This window comes from Cucumis sativus, chromosome 7 (genome assembly GCF_000004075.3).
Source record: "Cucumis sativus cultivar 9930 chromosome 7, Cucumber_9930_V3, whole genome shotgun sequence".
NCBI lineage: Eukaryota > Viridiplantae > Streptophyta > Magnoliopsida > Cucurbitales > Cucurbitaceae > Cucumis > Cucumis sativus.
This window is the reverse complement of record NC_026661.2, coordinates 9,094,740-9,121,108: the sequence shown is the minus strand read 5'-3', so window position 1 is coordinate 9,121,108 and position 26,369 is coordinate 9,094,740. Positions and strand designations below refer to the sequence as shown.

The 26,369-nt window shown below is 38.0% G+C and overlaps 1 protein-coding gene and 1 pseudogene across 1 annotated transcript; both read right to left on the bottom strand.

Annotated features, from left to right (window-relative positions):
* Positions 1-426: 426 nt before the first annotated feature.
* Positions 427-26,369, bottom strand: LOC116405244 (annotated as a pseudogene).
* LOC116405075 (protein phosphatase 1 regulatory subunit 7-like) lies at positions 14,785-15,950 on the bottom strand. Its single transcript, XM_031888684.1, has one exon. It carries the CDS (start codon positions 15,589-15,591, stop codon positions 14,809-14,811), a length of 783 nt encoding a protein of 260 aa, XP_031744544.1. The 5' UTR covers positions 15,592-15,950; the 3' UTR covers positions 14,785-14,808.

Below are 26,369 nucleotides of genomic sequence, written 5' to 3'. Positions count from 1 at the left end.
ATTCTTTTTCATGAATATCATTAGCTGAAGTTTTAGACCTTACGCCTTTTTCTGACTCCAATTGCTTAGGCATTGATATATCGGAACCTTTTCCCATTCCTGAGTCCTCTTGTTGCCTATGCGTCGACAAATCAGAACTCTTTTCCTTATCAGAAACTTTTACCATTCCTGAGCCCTCTCTTGTTGCCTGTGTCTTGACAAATCAGAATTCTTTCCCTTATCGGAACCTTTTCCCATTCCTGAGTCCTCTTGTTGCCTGTGCCTTAACAAATCAGAACTCTTTCCCTTTTCAGACTCCTCCAGTTGCCTCACTCTTAAAGTATCAGAAGCATTCTCTTTTTTCTGAATGCGCTTGTTTCCTTAGCCAGAGATGCCCATGCTCTTGGGCTATGGCTGTGTGTTTATGAGTCCAGTCACGACGGTCTCCTATAAATAGAGCACTGGTGGCCTGACATTCCACTGATCCATCTGCTTGTCTTTAGCATCGACAGATCCAGGAAGATAAAATGACTGAAAAAGGATGAAAAGAATCAGAATTCTCAATAATATTAACAGAAAATTGCAACAGGAACTTGTTCTTGCCAAAATACCTTTCCTTGACAAAAACTCAGTATCCTCCCAAACCAGGTCATAAGGAGTCATTTTTTCATCCAACCTGCCAGTAGAAAAAAGGTGAGTCAATGAAAATTTCGTAAAGAGCTTTCTTTCCTTTTAAACAACATCCAAGTAGATGCAAAGATAAAATGCTGACAACCATTACCTCTCTGTTTCAGGAGGAACAATAAGAATAAGAAGCTTTGGGTTGAACTCCAGAGCTTTGTCAACGAATTTGTTTGCCAAAGCAGCCTTAACTCCGAATGGAGGATTTAGCCCCATGATCTGCTCCCACGAGATACAAAGGGAGGTAATCAGCTACATTTAATAGTAAGCCACAAAGATCCAGATAACGTATGCCATCAATATATAAATCAATGCTTTATTAATTTACATATTAACGTTAAAAACAAATTATTTATTTTCAGCCAGATAATCTTCTTATAAATGTAATATTTTATAATATGTATGACGACTTAGTAGATAAACTAAAACATGGCGTCCATTTCAAAGATTTTTTCTTCCATTTTCAGCAGTCTGCACAAGTGGAGGCTGGAAGGCTACATTTTTTCCTCTTTTTTTTTTTTTCTGTTTTGCATTTTCTTGTCTTTTAATGAGTTTCTTTCCCTTAATACAGTTTTTCTTTTACCAATTAAGGTTTTATTCCAGTGTTGTCTTTAATCGGTTAAGTTTTTTGGTTAAGTTTTTTGCGTTGTCGTGTGATGTACGAAGACTAAGGGTATTGGGTAATTAGGTAATATTCTAGTTAATTCCCTTTTTACCCCAATTGTAATAGAATTCTATAAATAGGAGTCTTCTCTTGTTTGAAGCATATTATTCATTCTAATAAAAGATCCACAAATCTTGGTTCTTGGAGGATTTCTCCCTGAGGTTACTTAGGCTACATCATCGTGGTTAATTGTTTTCTTTGTCATTATAAATTTTGAGTATGTTCTGTAATTTTAAGCAATATCATAATGTTAAAAATATATATTTTATATTTGATTTAATAATGTTTTCTTAATTTAAAATGAGACTAACAACTCATACTACCTCGAGGTGTGCCTCTCATAAACGTTCCTAACAATTATATAATCTACTAAGAAAAGAAAAGGATCGAGTAAAAATTTCCTACGACAAAAAAGCAAAAGCTCTGCTTAGAGAAGAAATATGGAACTAATTTTGGACATTTGATTCAAACGACAAACGAGTCTCAAAGTATGAGACCAAAATGGTATTTAAACCTCAGTATTAATCTATTTTATTTATAGAAGTTTCTAAAGCATTAAATGATATATTTCTTAAAATGCTTCTAAAAAAATATAGCGTGAAAAAGCAACCAACAAGCAATTGTTCACACTTTTTCTTTCTGAAGCGAAAACTTTCATTGAAAAGATGAAAATAGAGACTATTGAGCACTCACCAATTGAGATCCTTTAGGCAATTCCTTCGGTTGCACAGTCATCCAATCCCTTTTTTCAAAATTGAAATCATTCTGCAAGAAAAGGCATGAAACCGCCATCCAGCAATCAAAGATGACCAAACAAATATTATTACAAAATGTAGAAAACAAGCAACAAGCAACAAGCAACAAGCAACAAGCAACAAGCAACAAGCAACCAGCATGAAAGAAGCACGAGAAGGTCTGATAACAGAGTGTAAGAAGCAATCTCCTTGAGAAAAGAGTGTTGGAGTGCAGAAAATATAGTAAATAAATAAGTAAAAATCATAAGAATTAGTAGTCGAACTAAACAACATATTCAAATCAGCAATACGATAATGATTGGTCAAAACACATAATCGCCATGATATATCTGACTTCTATAAAACTAAAAATGTAAGTTTGGGTTGGTGTACCTTCGGTGGAATAAAGTCAAAGTTTCTAAACGAGCATTGTTTACCCGTCTCATCAAGTTTTTTCTTCATTAGAACACTAAAGTCATTTGCACCCGCAGCAGAAATCCACGATCTGTAATTATAGAAAAAGTTTTAGAATGCAGCAAAATTCAATTATGATATAAAACAAAAAGGGCACCATACATGACGCAATTATAAAATTGGCATGACCTTAGGTGGGGTTCGAAAGTAATAGCTACAACATACATAATTGTCCCAAAAGAAATCCCTAACCAATAAGTGAGACTATCAGTATCACAAGCGACAGCACCAGCAGTATTTAAGTTGCCAAACATCAAAACAAGCTTGGAGAGGTTATCTCCTTGGTACCAGATGACTTTGGGTAGGGCTTAATCGCAAAGACACAAGAATTCCACAACAAAAGTTCAATTTCTGAACCAAACCACCAAGCTAAACTTTAACTTAAGGAAAACAAGGTGTACATTTTTCAATCAAAGTGAAGAACTTGACAGGAACTATGGGTGTGATTTTTCCGCTTGAACGTTTTAACCATCAAATCAAAGAGCACAGAAAATCTATCTCCTTCGATAAGTATCACTGTAGCATGATAATTGAAATGACCTTAGGGTGGGGAAATTGAAATCAAGAGCTACAACAAACATCCCTGTGGAGGAAGAACTACAAAAAACATCGTTGAAGAAGCAGTCCATTCTCTTCTTCTATGTAATCCATAAGCATGAATCATATGTGTCCACATAATCCCTTTTTATTCATTGAAAAGGATATGTTAGAGTGAGTAGGCCCAAATATCATTGGGAATAGGAGTAGACCATCCAAAGGAGAAGACAGTACACCATGAATCTGTACAAAGGAATATATTCCTCCCATTACCAAGCTTAAACTTTGCAACTTGAAATGCTGATCCATGGACTTCTCAAACCTAAACCAAGCTTACCCGAAGTGCACCAAAGATTTGGATCAACTCCATGAATACTTCTAACAATTTTGCACCATAAAGAGTCCTGCTCCTTAAGGATTCTCCAACTCCATTTAAACAATAAAGCTGTATTTCTGTTTTCATTTCCAATCCCTAGACCACCATCTTTTAGAGCTTTCGAAGCTAACTCCTGTTTAACCAAAGGATTCAGCTTGCTGCCTTTTTGACCTTCCCAAAAGAAGTTACATAAAAGTCTCCAATTCTTGTATCACCAAGAAAGGCATTTGGAATAAGGACATATTATAAGTTGGTAGGTTGGCCAAAACTGAATTACATAAAGTTTAACGGGTCATTGATTCCTCTGCTTCTTTTACTGTTAAATCCCTAATTGATGATTTAACTTGTTCAATAGGGTCCTCTACCAGAAATCTTTATTCTATTATTCGGTCTGATCACTACCCAAAGAAAATTAAATTATTCTGGGAACTTAGTCACGGTGCCATTAATACTGCTGATTGCCTCCAACGCCAAATGTCGTATATGTCTTTTTCTCCTACTTGGTATGTTGTGTGTCAAACTGCTGCGGAATCTGCCTCTCACCAATTTGCGCACCGTTCCTTTGCTACTCAGTTTTGGCACATCATCTGGGATGCTTTTTGGTTGGTCGATCTCTCTTTCCAATAAAATCTTCTTGGTGGGTCACCTTTTTGTGGGATGCAAAAAGACAATTTGGTTGGCTATTGTTCGTGCCTTCTCCTAGACTTTATGGACTGAGCACAATAGGAGGCTGTTTCAGGACTCTACTGCCTCTTTTACTTCTTTTTTGGACACCATTTTATCTACTGCTTTTTATTGGTACAAAAATGGGCACCCTTTTAAGAACTAGTCTCTCCTTTCTCTTTTCTTTTTTTTTTTCGATAAGAGACAAGTATATTCATATAGCAAAACAGAACAACCTAAGGGCGAGGAACAAGAGGGCCCTCCCCAGGAGAAGCTAGGGAATTAAGACATAATGGCCTTCCAATTGTTGAAAATCATAGAAAGGCTATAATTACAAAAGTGTTTGGTGTAGTTCGTACTCCACCAAGAGGCTGTGTGTTGAACCACAATCCAAAAAGAATCAAAAGAATTAAATCTATCTTCAAAAATTCTGCTATTCCTTTCTTTCCAGATGCTCCACAAAAGATATTTCCTTTAGGGCTGTAACCTCTAATATTAAGACCTTCAATCATCCAACTATCAATCTTGCTAGGAAGGCAGAGCTCCAAGTCAAAAATACCAAACAGAGTGTTCCAAGCTTTTTTTGTGAAGGGACAATGTAGAAATAGATGATCCAAGGTTTCCTCATCTTTAGCGCATAGGCAGCACATCGAGGGGCTAATCAATGTGTTCTGAATTTTTTTTTTTGAAGTTTCTCATGGGTGTTGAGGCTTCTGTAAGCAAGCGACCATAAGAAAAAACTTCACCTTCTTCGGAATTTTATTCTTCCAAATATGACGAATCAAGGTAACAGCAATGTTGGGGATCTCTTAGTTAAGTTAAGAAAAGTAGATTTTGTAGTGAAGTTGCCATTCATATTAGGAATCCAGTTAAGACTATCATTCCTAGCAATGGGGGCCCAAGAATGAAGAATTTCTAGAGCTGAAGCCGCATTGGCAATCTCGTTGTCGAGCATGTTTCTTCTAAGGCCCAAGTTCCAAGAATGAGTAGCAGTACACCAGCATTCTGCCACAAAAGCATCCTTATTCAGCGCCAAAGAGAATAAATTAGGGAATTTTTCTGCAAGTGTTTCTGCGACACACCATTTATCCTTCCAAAATTTGATTTTTGTTCCTTCTCCCAAAACAAAAGCAGAAAGATTAAAGAATATCTCCTTATGCTTTAAAATACCAGCCCATAATCTATGAGATTTTCCCCTGTTTGGATCTTTGGTAGACCACCCATTCTCTCTAAACCATAGATGGCCACAATTAGACGCCTCCATAAAGAGGTTTCTTCTTTACTAAACCTCCAAAACCATTTAGTGAGAAGAGCAATATTCTTTTGCCTAAAAGAGCCAATCCCAAGACCACCATAACAAATTGGGGTGGACGTGCATTCCCAATTGACGAGATGAGCAATTGGCAATTCTTAGATCCACCTGTCCAAACAAACTTCCTGACCATCTGTTCCAATCTATTAATAACGCCAACTGGAGCTTGAGCAAGGGAGAAGAGATAACAAGGAAGGCTGTTGAGAACTGATTGCACCAGAGTTAGTCTACCCCCTTTGGAGAGGGATACATTCCTCCACCTATCAAGCTTGTGTCTGAATCTCTCTTCAAGATTGTTCCACATCTCTTTTCTATTATGACCCCTTCCAATAGAGAAGCCCAGATATTTAAAGGGAAGATTATCAACCGAGCATCCCATAGATGCACTAAAAGGAGCTAAGTCATGATTGCTAAGGTTAATACCGATCAGGGAGGTTTTAGCTCTATTAAGGGAGAGACCGGCACCCATAAGGAAGATATTTACCATTTTCCACCAGTTCTCCAGATTTCCATCCTCCCAAGAAGCAAAAAGAAGCGTGTCGTCTGCGTACTGAAGATGGGTTATCTCCTCTGACAGGTTCTCAAAATGAAAGCCTTTTAGACTCCTTTTCTCATTACAGTAGTGGATAAGGCAGCTTAGAGCATCTCCCACAATCGTAAAAAGAAAAGGAGCAAGAGGATCACCTTGACGAATACCCCTTTTAGCAATAATCTTCCTCTAGGCCTCCCGTTGACAATGATGGAGAAATTAGTTGTCGACAAGCATCCCCAAATCCATTTCCTCCATCTCTTACCAAAGCCTTTAAGATTCATAATCATATCAAGAAAAGACCAATCCACCTTATCATAAGCTTTCTCCAAGTCGAGCTTCAAAAGCACTCCTTTTCTGCCTCTTAGAGACCATTCGTCGACAGCCTCAGAAGCAGTTAAAATAGCATCAAGGATTTGCCTTCCCTCCACAAAAGCCATTTGAGAGTCATTGATTATCGATGGAAGGACTTTTTTAAGCCTTGAAGCAAGCACCTTGGAGATGATTTTATACAAGGAGGTTATCAGGCTAATTGGTCTGAAGTCACTGACACGGCCCGCCTCTTTCTTTTTGGGGATGAGGCAAATATAAGTCTCGTTACATCTTTTATTAATAACTCCGTTTTTAAAAAAATCTTGGAACACCCTTACAAGATCGGGCTTCAGAATGTTCCATGATTTTTTATAAAACTCTCCAGTCATGCCATCGGGGCCAGGGGATTTGAGACAACCCAAATCAAAGACAGCATCTCTAATTTCTTTTTCGGTAAAGGGAGCCTCAAGTGAATTCGAATCCTGTAAGCTAAGGCCTCTCCAATTAAGACCGTCAAGATAAACGGCGAGGAAATCCTTGTGCCATATAACATTGAAAAGAAGCTGAGGATCTCATCCACAATCTCCTTTTCAGTGACAAGAGTCTTCCCATCTGTACTGACCAAGGAAGAAATAATACTTTTACTTTTACGAGCCGAAACCCATCTGTGGAAAAAGCTTGAGTTTTCCTCTCCCTCTCTAAGCCAGTGAAGCTTCGACTTCTGCATCCACAGCTTCTATTCTTTCACAATCAAATCAAGCAGAGCCCCTCTACTGTTTTCTCTTTCCTTCACATTTTCCTCGTTGAGGCAGCTCGACTCTTCAAGTGAGTCAAAAGAGTTAATCTTATCAATCAGCGCCTGTTTTTGGGAGAAAATATTACCAAAAGTCTCCTTATTCCTAGCTTTTTAGGATGGCTTTCAGACCTTTTAGCTTTTCCATGAAAGAGAATATAGGCCAGCCATCAGCCTCCAAACTGCCCCACCAGTTCTCAATATTTTTAAGGAAAAGATGATGGTCCAACCAAGCATTTTCAAATCTAAACGGTGTGGGACCCCAGGAATGAGCCCCCATTTTTAGAAGTATCGGAAAGTGATCCGATGTGGTACGAGGGAGTCTTTCCACACTTACTTCTCTAAAGAACTCCATCCAAGGCTTGGATAGAAGGAATCTGTCGATCTTTGAAGCAGCGGGCCTAACCCCTGACCGGGACCAAGAGAACCTTCCGTTTCGGAAGGGAATATCCACCAGATCCGTCTCCTCAATCAGGTTGTTAAATCGAAGCATACTTCTAGTCGGGCGAGTGCCAGAGCTCTTCTCATTTAACCATCTGACTACATTGAAGTCACCCCCTACGCACCAGTTATCGTTGCATAAGCCGTATAAGCTAGAAAGCTCCATCCAGAATTGTTCTCTACGTCTATAAGCCGAGGGGCCGTAAACCCTGTTATCCATCCGCAGAAACCAGCCTTAAGTTTGCAGTGAATAGAAACAGAGAACTCCCCTTGAATTGAGTCATCTACCGTGATTGAATCCTCTTTCCACAAGATAAGAATACCCCCGACGAACCATAAGCCTCTAAGGAAGCCCAGCCAACAAACCGACTACTCCAAACGGACTTCACCAATTGCCGATCAACACTACTTACTTTAGTTTCTTGTAAAATTACCACATCTGGGTTGAATTTCGCAAGCAATTCTTTCACAAGCGCTCTTTTGGGGCGAGCGTTAATTCCCCTTACATTCCAGGAGATAATTAACATGGATCACCCACATAGCCCGGCTTATTATTGTCTTTTTCCGCTTGGGCTTCCCTTTCCCAACTTCCTAACAGTGCTTTGACTTCTCTAGTAAGCTTTTTGTTGTTGTTCGAAGAGGCCCCTCCCTTCCTATGTTGTTTTCCTTTTCTGGTTACAGCCCGAATGCATAAATCATATTCAAGTAGGGCCGCTATCACCTCCTTGCTCAATGGAAAAGGATTCTGTATAGAAGCTGCTGGTTCTAACTCGGTTACGCTTTCAATTTCAACTAACTCTTCGTTGGATAAAGGAAGCTCACTGGTATCCTCAACAGCTATTAGCTGAAGACCCTCTTCCCTACCTCTTTCCGTGATGCTTACCTCGTGGAAGAGTCTTTGGATGTCGGAAGAAAAATCCGAGATGTGCTGCACGTCTTCGGCTTCAAGAGGAGCAAATTTGTTTTCAGAGATGAGGCTTCCCGGGCTAGAAATAGAAACGTCCGAAGTTGGATCTATTTCTCCGTGAATGTGGTCTGATATGACCGTTGGATTTGAAGAGTCTCCAGGTTGATTTGTGGAGCAGATCACACTATTTTTAAAGAAAGGTCGAATTTCTTCCTTTTCTGCAAACTTGATTTTGGTGGGCTTGGGTAATTTTAGTAAACGGGGTTGGTTAGCACGGGTAGCTTGGGAATTTTCTCTAATAAAGAGCCCAGTTTGCTTTCTAATATTGGTGGGCTGTTGAGTAATTACTTCATCCATTGCTATACCTTTTCCTTTTAAATCAGGGAAGCCCACATCTGTAATGAAGCCCACTTCATTGGTCAAGCCCAATTTTTTAGTCAAATCCATTAGGGTTTGCTTGGGCGGTAAATTTGAATTAATTCCCCTAATATCTTCGTCAGTTTGCAGAGAAGGACAGATGTTCTCAGCTTCTTCTGTCGCCGTACTCTCCAACTCAGAATTCTGAAAAGCGAAAACTGCCAGCCTTGAGTTCGACTTCTTCACACGCCAAATATCAATCGGGTTCGGGTCCGGACCGCCCGGGCCTTTGAAGAAATTTTCAGCTTGTTCCGGCGAGAAGGATCCATGGATTCCGGCGACTTTATCAATAAGAAGATTGGGATCTTGGAAGGAAGTCACCTGCACAAGATAAGAATTGGGTCCTTCTATCAACTCAAAATCCGCCGGAATGAAGCCGCAGTAATTCCCTCTAACTTTGATATTCACTTCCAAACAGTTAATGAGGCTCGAGTTTTCTTCCGCAAACTCAATGAAACCTCCCAACTTATCACCAACCCTTTTAAACACCTCCTCGTTCCACAAATGCAGGGGAAAATTTCTTAGTTTAATCCATCCTCCATATCAACTTATCTCCTTTCTCTTTTCTAATTGGCTATATTTTTTTAATCACCTTTAGGAGTTTGGGTTTCCCCTGTTTCATTTTATCAATGAAATGTTTTCTAATCTTAAAAAAAAAAAAAGTTAAACGGCCCCTCTGGACAAGTTATACCCTTTTCCATTTATCAAGTTTCAAATGGACTTTATCTATAACAGGCTGCCAAAAAGACTGCTGTTTAGAATAACCACCAAGAGGTAAGCCAAGATATATAAAGGCAATTACCAGCCTCCCAATTCAGCCTTGAAGAAGTAGAGATCAATGTAGCCTCATCAATATTGCCTCCATATAATGCTTACTTCTCCCAATTAACTTGCTGCCTTGAGCACAATTCGAAGAGAATATCTAACATGGCTTCTATTTTTTATTCTAAAATCTTTCAATCCTGCAATCATAGACGATACCTTTCTTTTTGTAAATAAGGATAAGTAGGACGTGGGGAGATTTGAAAGGGTTGCTTGTAGAAGAGTTAGATGAACCCCCTCCCCCTCCCCCTCCCCTCCCCCGAGTGGTTCCATGATTGTAAACATCTCTCAACTTTCACAATCATAGGAGTTCAAAAGGATAACATACGAGGCTTGTACTTTTTGTGAGATTGTGGAGTGCATAATGAATCTAAAGAATATTTAAGGTAACAGATAGCCTCCTAACAATGAAATGCATTGAAAGAAAATGTTGCACTAAGAAAAATAAATAACGAATTCTGCTCAATATAATAAAAATCAAACAAATCAACATAATGGACTTACTGTATTGCCTTTCTCTATGTACCAATGAAGCCTATCAACAATCTGCATTGCAGAAGACATTTTAGTATTTACAAGGACTATGAAATGGAAAAAATAATGAGAGCGAGAAAAAATTAAACAGGAAAAATAATGGAGAAAACACGTCCATATGTCTGGACAGCAAAAAAGACCGGCTGCTAACAATTTCCTTCTGCTATCACACATTGATGTTTTATAAGAGACATCATCAGACAAAAGCGAAGTAGAAACAGCTTAGGGACGGTGAAAAGTGAACCCCATCCCAAAAAAACTAATTGCAGAAAATTTGACCAATTGTTGTGATGCAAAGAAATTGGATAATTGCAAAAGAATTGGCTATAACTATGAGCCCACCACAAGGAGATGAGTTGTAAATTTCCACCAAAAGAAGTTATATCAGAAGACTTAGCTTCAAAAAGTTTAAAGTTACTTTCAAGCCAACGCAACTAAAGGAATGCCCCGACAGCATACCCCAAAGGACTTCAACTTCACTTGAGAAAGCCAGTCATCAATATGATTAGAATTAGAAAGACAAGCGGAAATCTGAAGGTACTAAGCAGAAAGCTTCTTCCCTTGGAAGCAAAGAAGCAATGAGGAAAAAGGTGATAAATATTGTCCTCCTTTTCCATATACAAACTGCATATGAACAGGCAAAAAGGTTAAACCTCATCAAATTCTGAAGCCTATCCTGATTATTAAGACTCTTATAATCTCAGGACCATATAAACACTTCCATGTTCTTTGCGATCTGAAAATTCAATACACTTTTAATAAGTCAGGACATCAAAGAAGTATTCACTTTAGAAATATTCATAAATGCCTCCTCCCACTTTGTGAAGAGGGATAATGTGAAGAAACTAATTTTGCAAGGGGGTTCGGGTGATACCCAGTACAGAAGAGAAGTCCAATTGTAAAAAAAACATTTCATTTATAAATGAAATCTGGGGAAAACCCCAAACACCTAAAGGAACTTATAGAAGAGAAGGATGTCCAATTGTTAACTAAAATAGATTATCTATAGAGAGAGGGGGGCTTAGCTTTACACCAAGGAAAAGAAATAGACAGAACAAATTCCATAAAATATTTGAACAAGGAAGAAGAATCATGAAAAAGCCACTTATTCCTTTCACCCCACAGATACCAAAAGAACGCCGCATGTCAACCAAAGTGTCATCTTTGTACCACCAAAGGGTTGACCCACCAGAAGAGAAGCCAATGTGTCCAAAATGTTATTAAGACACGTATAAGACCATCAAAAAGCCTAAAAAGAATATCCCAAAAATTGGCAGCAAGAGGAAAATGGAAAAACAAATGGATCGAAGATTCAGCGTAGCAGCAACACATGTGACACCAAGAAGGAGAAATAGACATATAAAGCATGCAACGTGGAAGACAATCAGCAGTATTGATGGCACCCCAACTAAGATCTTAAAGAAAAATTTTCATCGTTTTAGGAAAATCTATCTTTCCAAATCACAGAACAAAAATCAGACAATAATGGATCAACCGTGCCCACTAAGTCAGCTATAAGGGATCTAACAGTAAAACCAGAAGTAGGATCAAGAGGCCACAACCAAGAATCCAAATAGCAGTGCAAGCTAACAGCAGCCAGGTGGAGAGATACTAAGGCCCTTTTGACCAAGTGGATTCAAAGATATTACAAGCAAAAGTTCTCTGTTGGGTGGAAGGTGCTCACAGCTTATTATAGCTCCTCACATTTCCAACCAAAAGCCTATTCTCAGTGTCAAGTCTTCCTCATATATCCCACGGAAAAGGATTATAAGCTACTGCCTATTGTCATCTTCCTTTTTCCCATATTTCTTTCAAGATTGGAATGGGTCAATACTTTGTTTTCAATCCACTTGGAGATCAAAAGGAACTGGATGGATCTTTCTTGAAGCTCATGGAAAATCAGGAAGAATGTTAACCAAGTGAGATGAAAGTAAATTTTCTTTTATTGAAGTATTGAAAGGGGCCACTCACTGTCAGTTAAATGCAGAACAATGTGCAATAAGTTGTGTTGGGTAACCAATATTTATGGACCTACTGATTACAGAGAGAAAATTCATTTGGTCAGAGCTGCTCTCCCTCATTGGTTATTGTATAGAAGCTTGGTGTTTGGGAGGGGATTTTAATATGACCAAATCAAAGGGGAGCGATTTCCAGCAAGTAGAATGACTTGTGGCATGAATGAGGAAATTCAATAAATTCATTGAAGAATGGAAACTCATTGAAGTTATTTTACTGAACAGAAAATTAACATGGTCAAGAGAAGGAAGAGTAGTTTTGAGATCATTGCTTGACAGATTTTTAGTTACTTTTGACCGGGACAAGGCTTTTGCGAACACACGTGTAACTCGTCAAGTAAGGATCTCCTCAAACCACTTCCCTTTTTTATTAGAAGCAGGGGCATTCGAGTGGGAGCCTTCCCCTTTTCGATTTTGCAACAGCTGGTTGCTAGACAAGCATTGCTGCCAATTTATTGAAAATTCATTAACCACAAGCACTCCTCCGGGCTGGATGGGCTTTGCCTTATCAACTCAACTCCAAAACATTAAGGGTCAACTCAAATCATGGCATTCAGATTATGAAAGAAAACAGAAAAGTCATGAAGAAACCTTATTAAAAGCCATCGCACTAGAAGAGAAAAAATATGATCAACCGGATACGTGCACAGTGGATCACTTATTGTTAATAAGAGAGTGGATCTTCTAGCTCTTTGTAGAAGGGAGGAAAGAGATATAATCCAGAAAACTAAGTTGACTTGGCTGAAATTGGGGAACAAAAATATGAGTTTCTTCCATCGTTCTCATCGGGGGAAAAAAAAAAAAAAGAAGTCTAATTCCGAAGCTTGTTAATAATCAAGGAAACCCAACCACTTTATTCTTTGAAATTGAGCATTTAATACTTGATTTCTACAGCACCCTCTATGAGAAATCTCCTCACACCTCCGTTTTTTATTGGTCTGTAGTTTCAGCAGATCAAAATAAAAGGCTTATTTCAAAATTTAGTTTGGTGGAGATCAGGGCAGCATTAAAATCAATGGGAAGAAACAGAGGCTCCAGGTCCGGATAGCTTCACAGTAGAATTCTTCATCAAATTTTGGGATCTCCTCAAGGACAATCTTTGTAAATTATTCAATGAGTTCTATGGGACTGGGAAACTAAATGCATGTAAAGGAGAAATTTATTTGCTTGATCAAGAAAAAGGAAGATGCAGTAAAGGTAATTGATTTCCGGCCCATAAGTTTCACTACTTTGCTGTACAAATTGATTGCAAAAGTGCTTGCTGAAAGAATGAAGATAATTATGCCCAGTATTAGAGCTCTCACTCAAAGTGCCTTTTTGGATGGCCGCCAAATTCTGGATCCTGTACTTATTGCAAATAAAGTTGTGGAGTATTATAGGTCCAAAAAAAGCAAGGATGGATTACAAACTGGACCTTGGAGAGGCATTTGATCGAGTTGATTGGGGTTTCTTGGAAAGAATTTTGAAGCAGAAAAATTTCAATCATTGATGGATCATCTCTTCGATCATGGATTGTGTTGTTTTTTTTTTTAAGAGACACAAGGCAAACTCTATTATAGAAATAATATAAAAACTGAAATAATATACCCCCAAACACCTCTGTTTCAATTTAGGCATTAACAGTTCTAATTATGCACTATTTTAAGGCTGTTGAAGGAAGAAATATGTAAGTTTCAAATTAGAACTTGCCCAGGTACCAACAAGCTACAAAATCTTTTGGCATGTCACTTGTTTAAGTCAGAAAAGTAAAAATCCTCCATCTCATGAACTCCCCCAAATCAAAAGTCAAGTCTCCCAACAACAGTAGCTTACGCTTCATAGCTCATTGCAAGACCAACAACTGAAATGAGTTTCTAAAACCCATTCTCTTTTTCTATTACTGCATTCCACACCTGTCCGACCACGGTGCTGCCATGATTGATCCAAATTTTCCCAAGTAACTGAATGCCTTTGCATTGCAATTACTCATCACCCCATGTTGATAGTCCGTCCATTCCAATTTCAACTATTGGGGATATTTGTAACCTTCCAACTCGATCTTGGCTTTTAGATTCCTTTCTATTAGCTGAAAATGATGCCAAGTTAGGCTTTAAATTCATCTCCTCTACTTCTTTCTCACCAACCTTTTGGAGAACAGCATCCATGTCTTCAATAAGATCATCTCCGAAAAGCTGTTCAAATGGCACTTCAGCGTCGTCAATAACACCAATCTGCCTTTCCCCTTCCTTCTTTGCTTTCTTCTTATGGTTTTCAATCTTGGTAAGTGTCTCCTTGTGTATTGGCAAAGATGGCTCCTTATTGCTTTTTGTTCTTTTCTGCTTTGAAGTCTTCTTTTCCTTATCAATATCATTGGTACCGAGATTTATCTTATTGTCAAGAGATGGAATTACTTTCTCCTCCCTGGTGACCTTATCCATCTTACGTTTTTTGCGTTCCAACTTCCTGTCCACATCAGCACCATTAGTATGATCAAGTTTGCCATCAGTGCCTTGAACAGACGGGTGTGTTTCAACATTCCCATTCAGTTTTCTATCCTTTTTCTCTTTTTGACGATCTAGGCTCCTGATTGGAGTGTCGTCTTCTTTATCACTCCCATTATCATTCTCATTCTGAATGCATTAATCAATTGATCTCGCACTCAATACACGCAAGCCTGGAACCAGTCGACAAATCTTTTTATCTAACTTAGCACTTTCAGCAATAGGATTCCCTCGAAGATAAAGATTCCTCAGATAGCCTAATGAACTCAATACCTTTAAATCTGACCATCTCATGATGACATTATTTCCCAAATCCAAATTCAACAACTTCTTGTTATGAGCCAAAGCATTGGGGAGCATCCTGATTTCATTGTGAGCAAGTCTAAGCTCTTTAAGTTCGATACAAAACTTGAGGGATTCAATAGATTGATGTTTGCAGTTAGAAAGGGATAGCTTTTTCATTGATTTCACTTTCAACAGAGAATCTCCAATACTGTGGATTGGATTTCTAGAAAGAACCAGAGTATTCAGGTTCTTCATCTGATCAAGCTTGCAAATAGAAGCAATCTCATTGTCATTCAAAATCAAAGCACAAAAGCCAACAAGGGGTCTAATTTCGTCCATTGACCGAAGCTTATTCTTTCCCGCATTTAATACATTAAGTTTAGAAAGCCCTTCAATTCCTTTTAAGTTATCAAGTTTGTTTTGTACAACTGAGAGCCACTTCAAATTGGTGCATGACTCCAACCCCTGAAGCGATGTGAGATTGTTGAATGTCAAATCAAGCTTCTCCAAGTTTTTGAAAAGGGACAAACCATTTATATCAGAAAGAGCCTTTTGATTGAGCTTGAGAGTAGTGATGGTGAGTGGGTCTTTGGTTTTGTAATCATTGAGAACTTGCTGTATATCCAAGCAAGACATAGTCGTGAAAACCCTAGTTTTCTCTGTTAGGAACAGACACTGCCTCCGAAAACGCCTTCAAACTCCGCTGTCTCTGCTGCTTGTGTGCTGGATTGATCATGGATTGTGTTAAAAACCCTAAGTATTCAGAATTCGTCAATGGGAGGCCCAGAGGAAGAATTCAAACCTCAAGAGGGTTAAAGCAAGGGGATCCCCTTTCCCTCTTTCTTTTCTTCTGGTTAGCAAAGTGCTTAGTAGTTTCATCTCAAATCTACACTTGAACGGTTTGTATGAAGGTTTCATGGTAGGAAAGAACAATGTTCAGTTCCCCTCCTTCAATTTGCAGACAACACCTTAATATTTTCCAAGTTTGATGAAGTTATTCATGAAAACGTTAAAAAGACGCTTGAAATATTTTAGTGTTATGGCCAAAAGATAAATTGGGAAAAGTCATCTATATGCAGAATTAATATTGGGGAAAGTAAGATCTCCTTAGCGGCATCCATGAGGAATTGCTAAATAGAAAAACTCCCTTTGATTTATCTAGGTCTTCCTTTGGGAGGATATCCAAAAAATGTTCACTTTTGGCAGTCTGTTTAGATAAATCCAAAAGAACATAGATAAATGGAAGTGGTTCGATCTTTCAAGAGGAGGAAGCTTACTCATTGCATGTCCATGCTCTCCAATCTTCCCACCTACTACATGTCCACATTCCTCATGCCAAAAAAATCTCTAATTCCATTGAAAGAACCATGGAGGAACTTCTTTTGAGAAGGGAACAACGGTAGCAAGTTGAACCACCTAGTGAAATGGGAATTAGTTTCCAAACCCCAAGGAGATGGGGGCCTTGGGCTGGACAAGCTGAAATTTAGAAACATTACTCTTCTTGCCAAGTGAAGGTGGAGGTTCATGACAGAACAAAACTCTCTATGGTATAAGGTGGTTTGTAGTATTCACGGGAGTAGCCTCTTTCAGTGGCACACAAGTGGCAAAGAAAATTCAAGTTTAAGAAGCCCTTGGATAAATATTTCTAGATAGTGTGGCAGCTTTTAAAGTTGGAAAGGGTGACCAAATTTTGTTTTGGTTGGATCCATGAATGGATAGAATTGCTTTGAAGACCACACTCCCAAGCTGTACAGAATTGCCCTTAATCCAAAAGGCTCGGTTGTAGAACATTGGAACGCCTCCACTTCCTCTGGGTTTCTTGATTTCAGAAGATTGTTAGGAGCTTGAAATCTCTAATTTTCAACTTCTCCTGGGCTCCTTGGAAAGGACAAGATTATCCAATATTGAGAATAAAAGAATCTGGTTAATGGAAACTAATGGGGTTTTTTCAGTAAAGTCATTATCGAAGCACTTATCTCCTGCCACTCCGATGGACCTACAGTTGGAAAAAAGCCTTCAGAAATCTAAAAGCCCGAGGGTAAGTATAACTCTATCGATTATGTTGTTCACGAGTTCAATTTGTGCATCCATTATGCAAAAGAAGTTACCCACTCATTATATTTCGCCACATATATGCCCATTCTATCTCAAATTTCATGCGGAACTCCAGCACTTGTTTAAATGTGTATATGCTGCCAAGTGTAGGAGTGAACTCTTTCACACCTTTAATCTCAGCTGAGACCTTGATAAAGAATGCAAGAATAATGTTAGACAGTTACTTCTTGGTCCGGTTATGATGAAAAAAATGCCTCCTTGCTTTGGTGCAATACCGTCAAGGAAATTTTGTTGGAACTGTGGTTTGAGAGAAATCTGCGAGTCTTCCACAATAAAGCCTCCTCTTGGTTCAATAGATACGAGTGCGCACGTCTGAATGCCTCTTTGTGATGCTCTCTACGAAAACAATTTAAAGACTTCTCTATGCAATATATCTTACTAAACTGGCAGGCCTTTTAACTTTCCTCCTTGTTGATGATTCAGATTTGGCTCACAGCCTCTGGTGTTTCCAACCGTTTCAGAATCTTTCTTTGTCTGGCTGTATTTTTAATTCCTAGTCTGGTTAGAAGTTGTTTCTTATGTCCTTTTTGAGTTGTATTGGTTGTGGTTAGTCCTGCACTTGGACGTTATTAGTTGTTCTATCTTTTTATTATGTAGGATATGATAAGGATACTAAGAGGGTGTCAACTTAGCTGGGATGCTCAAATGCACATCCTTATCCTTGGTTTGAATGCTCATCGTATAATCCTCTTATACTATAAGATTTAGTTTCATTGTTCATTTATTAATAAACGAGGTTGTTTCCTTTTCAAAAAAAATCTAAAGGATCAACTTGATCCAATCTCTTTAAATCATATCGACGAGAGTAATGAATGGTTGGTCGAAACATTGGATGAAGAAAATGATGAAGCTGAAGTTGACAATGAGCTAGTTTTTTATGACAACGACCTCACATGGGGAGATGTAGCTCGTGCTAGCGGCGTTAGAGAACCCCTCATGTACACTAGATCAAAAGGAAAGTCAACTACCTCTCCCTCCACTTCTAGAGTTCAAAGCAAGCAAGCACCAACTATACAAGTAGTTAGTAATGAAGATGAGGACGACGATGAAGAGGAATTAGACATCAAGGAGAACAATGGCCGAGGAGCAATGGACGAAACCATAGAGTTAGATGGGGATGTTGATGAATTTGATATTTGATGGTGTTTTAAACTTGTACTTATAGAGTTCTGTTCATTTTTATTTTTTATTTTTTGAAATGGAGACAAACTTCTTTATTAAATAGAACTCAAACTGAAAGTACAAGAGAATTATACAATCGATTTTGTTCATTTTTCTTGATTACAGAACTATTATTAATCTTTGAGGTTTTGACATTTGTCTATAAACTTATGTTCTACCTCATATATTATTTATTTATTTATTCATTCATTGCACCTCGCTTCGCTCAGGCATTGCCTTTATGTCGCCTCTCACCTTGAGGTGCCCCTTGCGCTTTGAAAACACTGCTGAGAGAGAGCAGTTTCATGTTTTTTTGAAACGGAGACAAAACTTCTTTATTAATAAGAACCCTAAGTACAAGAAAATTATACAAAGAGAGCAATAAAGAAGAAATAGAAAGGGGACATATCAACTAGGTCGACACCCCCATAGCGTCAATCATCATATCCCGAAAAAGTGATGATAGACCACCAATTATTTTACAATATAGCTGGAGGAAAAAGGAGGCAGTTGCACGTGAACAAGAGAAGGGAAATGGAGAAAGAAGTGGAAACCACCTTGGTGGGGACCATGGTTAATTACATGGGAGAGAGTTAAAAGGGAAAGAAGGAAGGGAAGAGAGGGGTGGTTAGTCAGTTTCTGGAAGTGGAGGGCTGTAATTTCCTGGAGAGCAGGGAATGCAGAAAGTGTTCAGTTTCTGTAGTCTGTAGCAAGTTATTTCCATTATCGTGAACTCCTTTACTGTTTTGTTGTTTTATGTTGAACTTTGTATTAGTTCTTGTGTTGTACTTTGTTTTCAAGACTCTGTGTTAGTTCTGTTTTCTGTAAAAGTTTGGCTGATAAATAAACTAGTAGAACACACTACTTGGTGTTCTATCAAGTAAATATCAAAGCAAAACAAAACAAACAAACAGCCAATTACCAGGTCCAGAAAAAAAAACAGAAAATTAAAAGAAACCCCAAAAAACAATTACAATCTCAAAATAAAATTAAACAAGGTCAAGACTTCAAAGCTTCAAACTTCAGACAGTAAGAACTGCAAATGGAGAGAAAATGAACCGGCAATGGTTAGGCTCGATTAAGAAAGGCATTCCAATTGAGGTAAATATCTTGAATGGAAAAATTAGCAGACTCATTTTTTAATGAACACCAAGCTGCAACACTAAGATCTACTGCACACATAATTTCTGCTCTTTGACTTTGCTTTATCATGGAAGAAATGTTGATTCCGCTCGAACCATAATTCTGAAAATAAAGCTTTTAACAAAGTTATCCAAATGATGCGAGATTTTTGGAAAAATCAGACTCGACAGCAGCTGAACCACATTAGCGCCTAGAGAGCGATCAAAAGTCCAAACTAAATTGAACAAGGACAAAATCCTTTCCTAGCCAAAATAAGAGACGGGACAAAACAAAAAAAAATGTGATAAAGGGTCTCACTAGAAAGAAAATCCTTTCCCAGCCAAGAAAATGTGACAAGAATTCCCCCAGATGGCGCAACAGATGCCACAAATTCTAGCCAATAACCTTGGACCTCCACAGTGATTTTATGAAAACAGAATTCAAACTATCTTTCTTAGACTCTTGAATCATGAACACATCTGGATTGCAGATTATGATGAATTTTTTAGTGCTGCACATTAAGAGGAATCATTTAGCCCCTAGTGACCCATGAGACAATCTTCATTATGGCGGAGAGAAGGATAGGGATGGCTGCACTTCTAAATTAGACCACAATAATTCCACAATCACTGACTATTGACATCAACTCTTTAGGCAAATCTGGAGGAAAATTATTTGTGAGAAAACCCTCCTCATTAAACAAAACATTTAAGTCCGCCCTTCAATTTTTTAATCTAATTTAGGGTCAACTTCACTAAGAGCAACTTATTCTTCACTACTAACACTGATAGGTGAGAAAATTTTCGGCTGGTCTTTAGGAGTTAATTCAGCTTTGCATGGGGAGCCTTGCTGACAAGATGTTTTTGCAGTGGAGGTGGAGGAATTTGAAATGTTGAGACACTTTGAAGGAGAAGTGCTATTTACTGACCTGTAAAAACTCTCAGGGACCTGGATTTTAAAGCTGTAAACTTCCAAAAGATCTGGGTTATTGGCAGAAACTGAATGCTTGATGGTGTTATTCCGAAAACAGTCCAAAGGGGGGATTTTAAGGTCACAAACCCCATTTAATTCAGATTTTAGCAAGGCAGCCCACACGAGGTTTGCTTGCGGATATAGTGCTTAAAAAATTTTGGAATATGTGAGGACTTGCTGTCTTTGGCACACTTGGAACGATTGAAAATACCCACTTTTGAAGAAAGTTGGCCCCTGTTCGAACAAAAAGAAAAGAATCAGACGTTTTGTAACGTTTTTTTGCAATAAGTCTGATGGGTTTTCCTCCAAAATGCTTGGGCTAAATTCGTTATAACTCAAAGATTTATTGAAGTGGGCCCCTATTCTTTTATTCCTTTCATTTAAAGACTCAAAAGAGGACTCTTTGGCTACTGGAATATTAAAAACAGAAACATTTTGTAACGCTTTTTTGCAATAAATTTGCTAAGGTCCTCCGAAATTCTTGGGCTAAAATCGTTATAACTCAAAGATTTATTGAAGTGGGCCCCTTTTCCTTTATTCCTTTCATTTAAAGATTAAAAGAGGACTCTTCAGCTCTGAGGGGAATATTATGGTTTAGGAATTCATAATCTCCAAAATGAAGATATATATTTCCCCTCCTTAGATCAGTGACTTCAATCGTGGATGGCAAAACCACAAGAATTCTTCTTAACTTGAATCCGAACTTCACTAACATTAATTAAATTTAGTTTCGGAGGCTATATCTAAGAGACCTCCAAAATGATCCCCAATGACCTCAAAGGTACTCCTACACCAATAATCCCAGGGAAGTTTTTAATTTTTAGCCAACCGCCATTCCCTTTTTGGACGAGTGGCCGGCTGTGTTTAAATTTAAACCAGCTTTCAAATTTGAGAAAATTCCCCCAGGCTTGCCATTTTCCTTCCTCATGGATGAGATCTAAAATTGATCCTTGGTCAATGCTAATGAGGGCATTCTCATCGTATAAAGGATTTGTAACAATATTTTATTGGAAAAAAGCTTCCAACCTTACGGATCAGTTTCCAGTCATCTGAGGCAAATAACTTTGTTATAGTCCATAAATTTTCAAAATTGACTTTCACAACTTCAAGATTCTTAATCAGCAAATCCTTCTGTTTTGAAGGGGGAAGATGGACTAACTTTTGAGCCTTGCTTTTTTTACTAGGAGTCTGGTCAATTACCTTAAATATAGGTCTTGGAACAGGGGAACTGGAAAGACTTGATTTTGCCAATTCAACATAACTTAGTTTCCTATTCAAATTCGAAGGAGGAATCTTGAGGGAATTATTAGAAAACCATCTAGCATAATCCAGTTTTTCGACAAACTTATCTAGCATTGAGCAAAACAACTTCCAGTCTTGCTTCTCACTACCTAAGCACACTCTGATATTGAAGAGCCCCCTGAATATGGCCAATGATCACAGCTCAGTATCCATTCCAACTTAGCTTGAAACTTTGAAATTCTCAATCTGCCTTTGTCGACATCCCCAAATTTCCTGAAGTGTCAACCTACCGGAAAATGATAAGATCAGTTAATGCTGACCAGATCCATCTAAGTTGGCAAACGGATAGAGAGATGCTTCTGCCGGCTTCTACATCTTCAATGAAGCAACAATCTCCTTCATGTCAAATGCAATAGTGTGACTGGTCAATTTTCCAGCTAACCACCTCCATGGTGATCTCTGAGACTTAACAGAGAGGACTGCTTAAAAAACCTGGCTGTCGGAGAGGGGAGATCGGAAGGAGTGGGGTGGAGGGAGGGGAGAGAGAGAGGAGGAGAGAGAGAACTTAGAGCAGTTTTATGTTTATTTAATGAACGTACATAAAAGAGAGAAGTTTGGATTTCTCATATGTCTTAAATCTCCAAGTTCAATTAAGGTTGTACTACTTGAATTCTGGCTTATCGTTGGGAGTCCCGATGTGCAGTAGTACACATCATGCTTCGACAATGGATTTTTGATACTTTGCCCCCAATACAATCTTGTTGTCACCAAACAAGTTCCTTGAAGTACCCAGTATAACATATCATGACCATGCTTCCATAATTAAAAAGATAAGACAACCAAAGTACTCTTAAATCGAAGAAAAACATTGCTGCAAAAACAAGTATACCTCCACAAGTTTCTCAACTTTTGTAAAATGACGACCAAAGGAGGAGTAGCGCATGCCATACAGAAATGGTGCAAGATATACTCTGAGTTTGTTCTACAGTAAAGGAATTCACAAAGTCAGTTAAAAGTGATTGTTCAAAGAAAACAAAGAATTCAACGATGCTAACACATTTAATTCAAATACACAAAAATTCATTGAAGACCAAGAAAAAAGAACAAGACTTACATTGAGAAAAAAAATAATTATATAAGGAAAGACCAAAAAAATCAAAGCTCACACAAGTGAATCCAATTAAAGAAAGAAACTCCAGTCAAATAAATTACAACCTAGAGGACAGATGAAGAAGAAACTCCTCAATCATCTCCGTGATCTCTGTGTCTAATGTTTTTCAATGCTCAAGGCATAATAAAGCACAATAGTCTTTTAGGGCTTAAGTGCAAGGCGGAAAAAAAATGTGGGTTTTTTTTTTAAGGTGCAGTCTCTCTATATATAATACAAGATAATATAAAAATACAAGATAAAAAAGAGGATAATTGAATTGGGAATATAAAAGTAACCATAGGAAAAAAAATATTCCATTTAGGCCAAGCAAATTTTATTATTTATAATTAATATGGAAGGAAAAAACCCTAATAATTACTTTTTTAAAATAATGAAAAAAAAACCCCAATGCCTAGGACTTTGGGCCGTAGGGCTTCACTGAAAGCACCACATCTGATGCACTTGTGTGCAAGGCGAGGCACTATGCATGCGCCTAGGAGGCTTTCTAAAACACAGCATGTGTCTAGCAAAAGGAAAGTCAAACACCTCATAGAAACAACTCCAAACTAACCAAACAAAGTCATGATTCAAAAAGATATGATTGAAGTCTTTTTTCTGCCCACCAATACAGAATGTGAAAAAGCAGCCCTACAAAAAGGATCATCTTTCTAAAAACCAATCTAATCTGTAAAAGTCTTCCTCTTTTCAGCCTCCTCATAGTGTTCTTCCTCCTATGATCTCGAGTTTGTCTTGGTGCAAGTTTTTGGTCGCCTTTTATTTAGAAGGATGTTTAGTCTTGTATTTGTATTTGTATTTCCCTGTACTTCTTTTGTGTTTGTTTTGCCTTTAGCCATTACTCCTTTGTTACGGGTTTTAGCTTGGTTGGATATGATGAGGGTGTTAAGGGGGTGTCAACCTAGTTGAGATGTCCAGGTGCACCCCCGATCCATGCTTACATGCTCATTGTATAATTCTTTTGTATTATGAGCTTTTGTCTCATTATTATTATATTAATATTAATAAAGAGGCTGTCTCCTTTTTAAAAGAAATATCTGTAGAAGTCTTCCATGATTGACTTACCACAAACAGAAGTGCTAAGTCTTCTAGAAAAATTTTACAAAATCTCTAAAAGAGGGAACTACATTCTTAAAATTTTCACAAAAGCTCCAAAAGAGGGAACTACAAGAAATACTTTTAGAAGGATTCAAGCTCCAAAAGAGAAACAATCCTTCTCCTTCGTATTAATATCAAATGTCTCGTTCGAGGATACAAGAGCCACTATGTCAGTTGCTTCTCTATCAAACAACAAATGACAGAATCCCAACAATATCCTAGAGCTACTAAAACGAGAAAAGGCATCTGCCACCAAATGATTCAGCATAAGGAAAAAGATGTAAACAGGAAAATAGAGAGCAGGGGCCGAATGTCTAAGATGAAAGCACAAAATAGTTCAAAACTTCGAAAACACAAAATATTAGTCAGTATAAGACCATGCTTTGTCAAAAATTTCGTCAAAGCAGCTGAGCAAATAAAAGCCTAAGAAATTTCTTTAGAACAGTGCAATAAGAAATTGTAAGCACCTTCCACTTAAATATGTGGTTAAGAACTTCAGGCTCACAAACAGCTTCTGCATCCTCAATGCAACATCCTTCCTCAAGCTTGCGCAGAGCAGCTCGAACAGCCTAACAACCAAAACAGTAGACCATTAAGGGATAAGAAACCACGAGATCACTTTAAGGATACAAAAGTTAATAATTTTCTTACCACAACTGACCCTTCCAACTTCCCCATCTTAATTGTCTTGTCCACTACATGTTTTAAAGAATATGCATGAGTAGATGGGACTTTGTGCTTCTTAATTACGTCTTCCAAAGTAATTGACGATGCAACATTTTTCATCATGTCCATTAACCTAGGTTAAAAGAAAGAATATTTTAGAAACAAATCCACTTTACCAAACATGCAAGCGTGCACTTTAGGGAAGTTTATAACTGTTGTCATTCCTTAATTCATTTTTTAAGGGTGAGGGCATCAAAACCAAATGTGAAGTACAAATGGCAGTTACCTCCTCTCCGAATTGGCATCTAATAGGAGCATCCCACTTCTATCCTCCTTGTAAATCTTACTTGGATCAAATCTCTTGGTTGGTATGGCAGACTTGCCAACTAAGGAGGATTTTTTCACTTTGATCGTCTTATCAATGTCCATGAGGACAGATTCTCCTTTTTGATTCAAACAGTTTCTTGAAATGTTACCAATTTCACATTTTAGACTCAGAACTCCACAATGATTTCGCAGTCACTTTACCAAGAAGCTTCCCATCAGATGAGGACCTCTCAAATGATTTGGATACTTTTGCAGCAGATTTTCCCTGAAGGTCATCTGGCATAGATCCCTTCTTTGATACAACATTCTCCCTACTCCCACGAAAAACTATCGTCTTCCCTCGTCTTGTATCACTGATAGGAAGTTTCCTTTTCTGAATGGGAAGCCTACTCTCTTCAAGACCAGGAAATTTTATATGGTCTCTAGCAGGAGTCTCAATTTCTTCATCAATCTCGTGGTCCCTGGTCAAATTAAATGAAAAAAAACATTAATAGGCCAATACTGATTAAAGGAAATAGTAGTAACAGCTGACACAGCAATCTTACAAGCAATATATCAAAATGCGATTAGGTAATAGCTTTTCCCATGCCCTGGTCGGGGTTTCACCATCCTCAGAACCTTCAAAAGTGATTTTCCTAACAAAAACAATGCATTCTTTAACCAATTAAGCACCAGAACTTAAAAAATTACACTCTGATTCACTATATAGAAATTCAAAGGATACCTTGGTAAGCATTTCCTGTGGTATGATTTTGGACACCGTCGACAAACAGCAAACTGTAGTTCCCATATTTTCTTATTTTCGCCGAGCGCACAAACAGAGCACTTATGCACAGGGCATGAGAAAGATTCTCCAGATGCAATCTTCTTCTCAAGGTCTCCAGCGGCAACTTTATTCTCCGGATGAAGCAATCTTGAAATACATTTAGGATGATAAAAATAACCACAAGTTGCATTTACGCATTGGAAGACCTAAAGAGCAATAGTAACTCATATTAGGTAATAATCAGAGACTGATGTCTAACATCATAAGTAAATCTCTTTTTCTAATAAGAAAAGCATATGTATATTCAACAAAAAAAGCCAAGAAGGACCATCTAAGAGGAAAGGGTTGAGGAAACCCCCACCACAAAACTAATAAAGAAGAGCCTAGCAATTATTAATACTCATTAAAAGATCTAATTACAAAGGGAGATATGAGCTATTGGCAAAATTAACAATGTGTTAGAAAGTTGCTAACAAGAACAAGATATTAATTTATTATAATGAACTATAAGAAAATACAAGATAAACCCAAGTATAAGGCACTTGGAACCTCCCTCTTGAGTACTCTCACCCAAGCCCTAAATCACTCCACATAATAACCTCTCTCTCTCACTTACCCTCCCTCCATTTATAACAAGATGTAACCACCCTAGTAACCACACATAATAGCTACTAGTAACCACACTTACACAATAACTACTAGTAACTTCCTAAGTATCTAATTACCCTTATACCCCTAACCCTATACTAATCTAATTACCCTTATACAATATAAACCCAT

Coding starts and splice junctions, on each gene's coding strand:
- LOC116405075 (XM_031888684.1), bottom strand. CDS start 15,591: ATGTCTTGCTTGGATATACAGCAAGTTCTCAATGATTACAAAACCAAA.